The sequence below is a fragment of the Cryptomeria japonica genome, chromosome 10 (assembly GCF_030272615.1).
Source record: "Cryptomeria japonica chromosome 10, Sugi_1.0, whole genome shotgun sequence".
In the NCBI taxonomy this organism is placed as follows: Eukaryota; Viridiplantae; Streptophyta; class Pinopsida; order Cupressales; family Cupressaceae; genus Cryptomeria; species Cryptomeria japonica.
In genome coordinates, this window is record NC_081414.1 from 239138961 (window position 1) to 239148644 (window position 9684).

General features: G+C 36.5%; 1 protein-coding gene across 1 annotated transcript; it reads left to right on the forward strand.

Annotated features, from left to right (window-relative positions):
* Positions 1-935: 935 nt before the first annotated feature.
* On the forward strand, positions 936-3813 carry LOC131063843 (pentatricopeptide repeat-containing protein At5g66520). The gene is made up of 2 exons (XM_057997798.2): positions 936-2645; positions 2814-3813. Exons 1-2 carry the CDS (start codon positions 1325-1327, stop codon positions 3707-3709), a joined length of 2217 nt encoding a protein of 738 aa, XP_057853781.2. The 5' UTR covers positions 936-1324; the 3' UTR covers positions 3710-3813.
* The last annotated feature ends 5871 nt before the right edge of the window (positions 3814-9684 follow it).

Consider the following 9684-nt stretch of genomic DNA (forward strand, 5'->3'; position numbering starts at 1 on the left):
TATTCCATGATTTGAGGATAACCAAATGAGACATCCATAGTTTGGTATTTATTAATAGTTCTTTTAAGCTATTTATATTGGTACAAATGAATATCATAATCATATAATGAACGATATCCTTTGACAATCATTGAGAGGATAATCATTAAGTCACAAGGGTAGTCCATAGGGCATAGTTTGATATCCTACAAAGAATTCATGGAAAGTGTTATATAGATAATAGTTTTGAGAAAAGTAAGAGGATCTTACATTATAAGGGTAGCAAATAGAGATCTTTCGGTTGGATAGTCATAATACAAGGATAGTGGTATCTTCAAGGAAGAGGTAAGGTGGTTTCAAATTCTTAAAGGAGATTTTAAGAAACATTTACCACTCACAATGCACAAGAGTCTTTCCCTATGCCTATTCACCACTCACAATGTACAAGAGTCTTTCCCTATGCCTATTCAAGGTAGTTGCAAGGACATAAGAGGTATGCTCCTATATTCAATCTATAGGTAGCTGTGACAACATCTTCTCATCTTGCAAGAATCTAGGAGGAAAAAAATAGCTATTGAAGCTTTTCTTGGTGCAGTTCCAAGTCTTTAGGATGCACCTTCCAACCACTTTGTACTTGTATGCCACAAAGAATTCTTATCTATAGAAAAGTTAGGCCTATGTTTTTAACACCCAATTTTGAGGTTTGACCAAGCAACCTAAGACAAACATCTTCAGTTATTCTAAGACTATGTGTCATAGTTTGCTCAGTTCTTGGATATGAAAATGGACACTTACTAAAAGAAAAAATAGTATTGTATAAAAAAGGAGCTTCATTATAATACGTTTATTATCATCTATGAAAACTTTTGAGCTTAATTTTCTAAGAGAAATATTGTATATATTTGTTCTTACTACAAGAATATTTTTTCATTAATAAGAGCCATGTTTCTGCCTTCTTAAAGCTATGTTTTCTAGCATTTAGGGACATGTGCTCATGGAATTGTAGACTAAAAATCTATCATCCACTTACCTCATATTCCCATGTTGTTGCTTAAGTCTGTATTTGTAATACCAGTGATGGCAGCTAATTTTCTAACACTTCCTGTATGTGTGCTGGATTTTTTCAAACTGTTATGTTTTTTTGGTTTTGAAAGCTGGCCCTCCTCTTCAGATTACCTTCTGAAGGTTTTCATTCACTTGAAACTTGCTTTCGACGGGGTATTAAATCCTGCAAGTGAAAAATCTTCCAGACTTATCCCTGCTAATATCATTGTGGTGGACGTAAATTGAACAAAAATCACAAAATGCCATTGCCATACACTACTTACCTCAATCTCACTGGATTATGTTGCTGCACATTTTGCTTTCTACTCACAATCCCCTTGAAGACTACCCTACATATCATCAATTATTGCAGATCTGCATTCACAAGAAAGCGCTTTCACTAGGGAAAAAAGTCCACTCCTACATTACTCACAGGCGATTTTCATTTGCTACGCGCACTACTCTTCATAATAAGCTTATTTACATGTATGTCAAGTGCGGAAGTTTGGTGGATGCCCGTAATGTGTTTGATCACATGAGAGAACGAGACGTAGTCTCATGGAATACGATTATTGCTGCGTACAAAAGACATGGGTGTCCTCACGAAGCAGTCACACTTTTTCACTGTATGCAACAAACAGGTCTCCAACCTGATCGGTTTACAGTTGCCAGCATTCTCCCTGCCTGTGCCAAAATAGGAGCTTTAGAACAGGGTATGGACATTCATAAAAGCATAAAGGATACAGGAATTTTGTCAGATGTTGTAGTTGCAACTGCCCTGATAAACATGTATGCAAAATGTGGAAGCATAGACAAGGCACGCGAACTGTTTGACATAATACCTCAAAGAGATGTTTTCTCGTGGACTGCAATGATTGCAGGCTATACCCAAAATGGATTTGTTGAGAAGGCTTTAGAAACTTTCAATCAAATGCAATTGGCAGGTGTAAGACCAAATTCTACAACCTTTGTCAGCATCCTTCCTGCCTGTGCCAAAATGGGAGCTCTGGAACAGGGTATTAGCATCCACCAAAGCATAAAGGATATAGGAATTTTGTCAGATATTGTTGTTGCAACTGCCCTGGCAGACATGTATGCAAAATGTGGAATTATAGACAAGGCACGTGAACTGTTTGACGAAATGCCTCAAAGAGATGTGTTTTCGTGGACTGCAATGATTGCAGGCTATGCACAAAATGGATTTTTTGAAAATGCTTTAGAAACTTTAAAGCAAATGCAATTGGCAGGTGTAAGGCCAAATTCTACAACCTTTGCCAGCATCCTCCCTGCCTGTGCCAAAATAGGAGCCTTGGAACAGGGTATGCACATCCACCAAAGGATAATGGAAGGAGGATTTTTGTCAGATATTGTAGTTGGAAATGCTCTGCTAGACATGTATGCAAAATGTGGAAGCATAGACAAGGCACGTGAACTGTTTAACAGAATGCCTCAAAGAGATGTCATCTCATGGAACGCTATGATCTCAGGATATGCACAAAATGGATTTGATGAAAAGGCTTTAGAAACTTTCAAGCAAATGCAATTGGCAGGTGTACAGCCAGACTCCACAACGTTTGTCAGTATCCTCCCTGCCTGTGCCAAAATAGGAGCTTTGGAACATGGTATGGACATCCATCAAAGTATAAAGGATAGAAGAATTTTGTCTGATATTGTAGTTTCAACTGCCCTGGTAGACATGTATGCAAAATGTGGTAGCATAGACAAGGCACGTGAACTATTTGACAGAATGCCTCAAAGAGATGCCATCTCATGGATTGCAATGATTGCAGGATATGCACAAAATGGATTTGTTGAAAAGGCTTTAGAAACTTTCAAGCAAATGCAATTGGCAGGTGTAAAGCCAAATTTCACAACCTTTGCTTGTGTTCTATGTGCATGCAGCCATGCTGGTTTAGTAGATGAGGGCTGTACATACTTCAATCAGATGAGTAATTCTTATAGCATTACACCTACAATTGATCATTATGTGTGCATGGTTGACATTCTTGCCCGTGCTGGCTATCTTGAGCACTCCCTAAACTTTATCATCAAGATGCCAGTTGAACCTGTGGTGGTCGTGTGGACGAGTTTTCTTAGTGCCTGTAGATTACATATGAATATAGGCTTAGGAGTATTTACAGCGACGCTGCTTTTTGATTTGGATCCTAAAAATGCTGCAACTTATGTTCTTCTCTCAAATATCTATGCAGAATTGGGCAGGCAGGATGAGGTTCAAATGGTAAGGAGATTGATGAAAGATAGAGAAATAAAAAAGATCCCTGGATGCAGTTGGATCGAAGATCAAAAAATGGTACATGTTTTTTGTGTAGGAGACAGATCACATCCACAGACACACGAGATATATGCAGAGTTGGAGAAATTGGCTTGGGAGATGAAGGCAGCAGGGTATTTTTCGGATTCAAAACAGTTACTAAATGATGTGGAAGAGGAGGAAAAAGACTTATTTCTCTGCCACCATAGTGAAAAGCTGGCAATTGCATTTGGTTTGTTAAACACACACCCTGAAACAACTATTAGAGTTGTTAAGAATCTTCGGGTATGTGCTGATTGTCACACTGCAACGAAATTTATATCTAAGATTGTTGCAAGAGAAATTGTTGTAAGAGATGCCAACCGTTTCCATCATTTTAAACAGGGAGAATGTTCTTGTGGAGATTATTGGTAATGATAAATGAAACCTTTTGAAAAACAGGTTTGCACTGTAATAATTACCCCATATCAGACCTGCAGTAATCATGAACGGATAAGGTTTTATTTCAGATTCTACAATGCTATTTTTTATTTTTTGAGTATTTGGCAATGTAGAACATGCTGTGGCTTCGTAAAATTAGATGTTTAGAGTGCAATACAAATCAGTGTTTATATATACTATTTAGGTATATGTTTATTGAATTGTTTTCATGAAATCTGTACATGTATGAAATAAAATGTTAGAGGAAGAGGTGAAAAAAGGTTAAAGTGCAAAAGCTGAGGAACACTCTGATGCAGTAGCATCCCGGTGAATCTTACCACATTCTATTGCAACACCTGCTCTCGTCCTACAGATTGAAACAAAGACAGATTGGTGACGTCATTGCATAATATCTTTATAGCGGCAGCGATGGACTTGTTTTTCAGAAGATCCCTTTACCAGAAGTTTGTCCTTTGGGAGGTAACAAGTGAAACTCTTTTGTACCTTGTGTAGTCATCACAGATCATCACACGACAGCTGTGGATCAAGGCTACCACCAAACGGAGCCACACCCATCTACAGCAATCCTTGAAGCTGGGGAATCAACTTTGGCCCGACCTACACATTTCGCTGGGTATTGGGCTTGGGGTCTAGTTGAGGCCGAAGATGATCATTTCTAAGACTTGGAGCCAATATTCAATCATTCTCTGAATTCAGTAGAAGGTAGTTAGAGAGTTAAGAAGTTTGGAGATAGGGAATTAGGATTCAGAACAAGTTTTGGCATATAGTTAGTGATAAGCTTATGTCGGCCTGTGGGCTGTGATTGTGGCCGGTGAGCCTATTCGTAATCTGCACGTAAGAGGGCCGACGATCACGTTCTATTTCTCTTTGGATGATAAAGTGGCATATTTCTTCCATTTGTAGAGGGATCACAAAAACCCTTGCCATTTTGTAAAGCTCTTTTGTTTGAATTAATTTTTATCTTTTTGCCTATGCCAAGATAACTATTAGAGATTAAATTACACATCGTAGATTTAGTATATAATTTTTATAAATGTACAATTCTTTAGTGAATTGAAGAGCATGGGTAACGTTGTTGAGAGATGATCGGTAGGACATCCATTGTTATTTTATTTTGGAAAAAAAGAGAAGAATCATGAGTATGATGACTACATGAAGAACATGGGTGCAGGTCAAAACAAGAAATTGTTGTATAACCATGATGATCATAATAGGAACATAATTTTGGTTGAACTAATTTGACACTAATAGAGGAAGATTTAGCTTTACATGTATTTATAAGCTTTCTAGATACAAATTTGATGGATTTTGAATACTCTTTTACATAATACCCAATGAAACTTGTATGATTAAGACCACAAGGGGACCACATTTTCCCTTGTTTATTTTTTAAGATTATGTGAATCCCATATATTCTAGAAAGAGCAACATAGTGACCACCAGAGTGATAAGAGGAGAGGTGATCAAAATGAGTATTAGGATGATGGGTTAGGAGGCCCTCAGGTTCTTCTCCTTCTTTAAGAGATCATTGCTCATTTAGGACCTAGGCAAGAGGGTTCTCAACATGAGAAGTCCCATCACTCTCAGCATCGGGAGAGGGAGAATACTTGTTCCCCTCATCATAGGAAGACCACAACAGATGATGAGGATGTCATTTTAGCCAGTCATATGAGAGATCTCCTTAGGTCTCGACCTCCTACTTTCAATGGTTCTAGCAGTGGGTTGGAGGCAAAGACTTGGCTTATAGACAAATAGATGCTTTCCTATGCACACATATGGCAACAACACAAAGGCTAGGTGCGTTATCATGCACTTCAGAGGGGTTGCTTCTACTTGGTAGCATTTGGAGGAGCAAAAGCTCCACTTGGATATATCTTCTATTTCTCGAGAGATATTCTTAGAGAGGTTCCGAGAACGTTTCTTGTCAGACCATTGGAGGTAAGGGCATGCCAATGAGTTCCATGACTTGCATCAAATGACCATGACAATTGAGCAATATGAGCATAGGTTCTTTGAACTTAAGCAGTATATAGGTATCGATGATGATGAGGCCATGTTAGTTCAACACTTTGTTAGGGGCCTCAAAGCCCATATCAGTGGTGGAGTTTGAGTCTTCAAACCTGAGACTATCGAGGTAGCTGTGGAGAAGACCCGTTTGGTTGAGGAGAATTTGGCTGTGGCTTTGGATGATCAGTTGAACTTTAGTTCAACATACCACCCCAAGAATGATGGATAGATTGAGAGGGTGAACCAGGTGTTGGAAGATATGTTGCACATCTATGTCATGGATCAACAGTCTCGTTGGGAGGATTATCTGTACCTTGTTGAGATTGCCTACAACAATGGGTACCATAGTTCGATCGATATGTCTCCTTTCTAGGCTTTGTATGGTTGTCCATGTTGTACTCCTTTGAGTTGGGATCAATTAGAGGATTTTGTTCTTTTGGGTCCTAAGATGCTCCAGGAGATGAAGTAACGGGTATATCGCATTCTTGAGCATTTGGATGCATAATAGGATCGACAAAAGAAATATGTAGATTCTTATTAGGTGGATTGTCAGTTTTTAGTTGGTGATCTGGTTTTTCTTTAGAGTTTGGCCATGAAAGAGCCCAATCCACTATGGGAAGGGCTCTAAGTTGGTACCTCAGTTTGTTGGGCCTTTTGAGATTTTGGAGAGGATAGGTCCTGTAGCCTACCGCCTTGTTTTGTCACCGAGCCTATCCTGCATCCATGATGCTTTCCTCGTTTCTGTTCTTAGACAGTATATTCCTTATATGACCCATGTCCTTGATTGTAATGCTTTGCAAGTAGAGGATGAGCAACTTTCTTTGGAGCTCATACACATTTTGTAGCATTGGAGGTTGATCCTCAAGGGTCAAGACATAGAGAAAGCAAGGGTCTAATATGATCTAAATGATGAGGCTTTGGCCACATGAGAGGATGCTTTCAAATTGCGAGAGCTTTACCCTTATCTATTTGTAGGCTTCCAGGAGTAAGCCTAGTTCTAGGGGGAGAGGATGTAATACCTCTTGGACCATGTTTGACATTTATCTTGCTACTTTTGGACTCTTGGTGATTATCTGGTTGTTTAGTGTGTGTGGACATATTTACTTGTTTCATGTTGATGATATTCCTATATTTCAAGACATACTTATGCTTATGATATTATATAATTATGATGATTTATGGTGACATTAGGGTTTTATGTTTATGCTATCTTGATGATTTTATGTTAGATGATGTATCATGTTTTGAGGTACTAACTTATGTTCTGATGTTATATTTGGATTTACCATGGTTACTAATCTTATTTGCCATATGTGTGTGTGTTTGTGTGTGTGTGTGTGTGTGTGTGTGCAAGTGTTTTGTGTTTTGTTTTGGATGTAGGTATTGGGCATCAACTCCACCTGGCTTCACAAGTCTGAGTGTGCTTAACAATCCTTGATGGTGGTAATGGAGATAGCATGGAGGCCCATATTGACTTATCCCTAACCATTGTCCTATATTAGGGCAATCATCCTTGGTTATGAGATTCCCTATTTGAATTTTCCTTAAAGGCAATGTTCGCAACTCTGAGTCAATTGCTTGAGTATGTGGTGAATGTTGTCTTTATCTTGGTTATGATGTAATTATCCATGTGTAATGTTTTAATACATTGATAATATTATTATTATTTCAAATATAATCATTTATTATTATTATTATTATTATTATTATTATTATTATTATTATTATTATTATTATTATTATTATTATTTAATTATAAAATATGATTTATTTGTATAGATATTAAAGCATTTATTCCCACTATTTTATTATGAGATTTATTATTTATGAGAATTTGATTAATTGAGTTATTTTGGTGTGGATTAATAAATTACATAAAGCTTTATTTGTGTAGATATGTTTTAAGTGGGATGATATATATTATGCTTTGGATATATTATTTAATTGATTTTGATTGTTGGGGAGTTGGTTTTCATTTATGAGTTTAATCTTGGTTTATGCTTTAATTTTTAAGTTATTTTGTGGGCATTGGTTGATTTTTCTCGTACACAATTTTGTGAGGGGATTTTACATTATTTGATGGAATGTTTTGGAGGGAGAGGGTTGCTCATTAATAGTGATTTTTTCCTGGAGTTTGAGAGGCTTTTGATTTTGGTGTGGAGAGAGGATTTTGTTGGAATTTGCTTCTAAATCTTTGTGCATTTAGTGAGAGATTCTTGTTGGAGTTTTATTGAGATTGTTTAGGGAGGATTGTTGGTTGATTTGCTGCTACATTTTCTTGATTACTGGTTGGGAGGAGTGCTAGTTGTGCATGGATTGTTCTCGTGATTCGATCTTTCTCTTCCTTCTTCATTTCTCGGTTTCTCTATAGGACCTGAGATAGGGTTGAAAGCTCAATTGTTGATTCTTGTTTTTTTTGTTTCTCATGCTTGGAAATGGAAAGGAATGTGTAGCATAGGAAATCGGAAATCATCAAAGCATATATGAAAACACTCATCTAGCTTAATCACGAAAGCTAAAATGCAATGATCTATCCTAAACACACTCAATAAAGACATGAAAATGAAACATTCAAAACTAAAGACTATGCAAACCAAATGCAGATCTGAATGCTTCCTTCATGTGGCTCCATTGTCCTTCTTTCTTCTCCAAATAGCCTTTGTTTGTGGATCTCACCTTCAAGTGCACACACATGAGATGAAAGCAAATAGACAAGATAATGGCACAAGAGTACTCGAAGCGTGATTGATTAGAAATTCGATAATCTGATTATTCTCATTCTGATTAGGGGTTTGATTGAATAAATTCATCCAATTTATAGACAAATTGGAGAAATGATCAAATTAGCATGATTCAATTCAAATGGAAATTGCAAATCAATATGACAAATTATGACAAATTTGCACTTTCTATGCAAAATTGATTGATTGATAATTTATGACAAGATTATGACAAATTGCTATGCAAGGATTTATGACAAGATTTTGAAATAGAAATAGACCTTTAGGAGAAATTAGAAAATTAAGTTGGAAATAATGACTTGGAAATTAGGAAATTGATGAAAAAAAGGTAAATTAATTAATAATTTCTCATTCATTAATTAATTTACAAAAATAGGAGGAAATTAATTAGCCAATTAAATAAACATTTAATTGTGACAAGAAGACTTAGGATAAATAAATAAATTATTTAACCTAGAGGGAAAATGCCAAACAAGATTAAATGAACAAATCATAAAACCTTGGAAGATGAATTAGAAATGCAAGGATGACAATTAGGTCTTGACAAAGGATAGTTGATATCGATTCGATCATGATTTTGAATTGATAAATGACCAATGTTGATAAATGATTTGATTGAGATTGGTTGACAAAAATCAATGACAAATTGACCAAATTGACATGATTGAAAAGGACAAGGATCGATGACGAATCGATCGCAATATGACAAGATTGACAAGGACAAAGATCGACCAAAATCATGACTGAAGATTGTTGTCGACAAGACCAAATTTGAAAGCGAGACAAATGAAGAATGTAGAAGAATGACTCGATGCTCGCAAATGATAAAGACCAAATGCGTAACATAGGAGAAATTGTTAATGCGATGCAAAAACCTAAAATGAGGCAATGTGCAAATGTTAAAGTACGATTCCGCAAGCGTTGACCATTTTTAGGTGTCTACAGAATGTATTTTATGTTTTGAGCTTGCTATATGAAATGTGAATCAATTTTTGAATGTTAATCATTGAATTTGAATAAAAAGGCCTCTCTCTCTCTCTCATTCTTTCTCTCTCGTATTCTTTTGGAAAATGAATTACGATTTTGTGGCCATCTTGTTAAATAAAGTTGTAAATTGGATTTGGCATTGAAAAATGATGTATTTGATCTTCTTAGATGATGTCGATATTGGATTTTGTATTTTAAGGTTTGAGTTTTTGT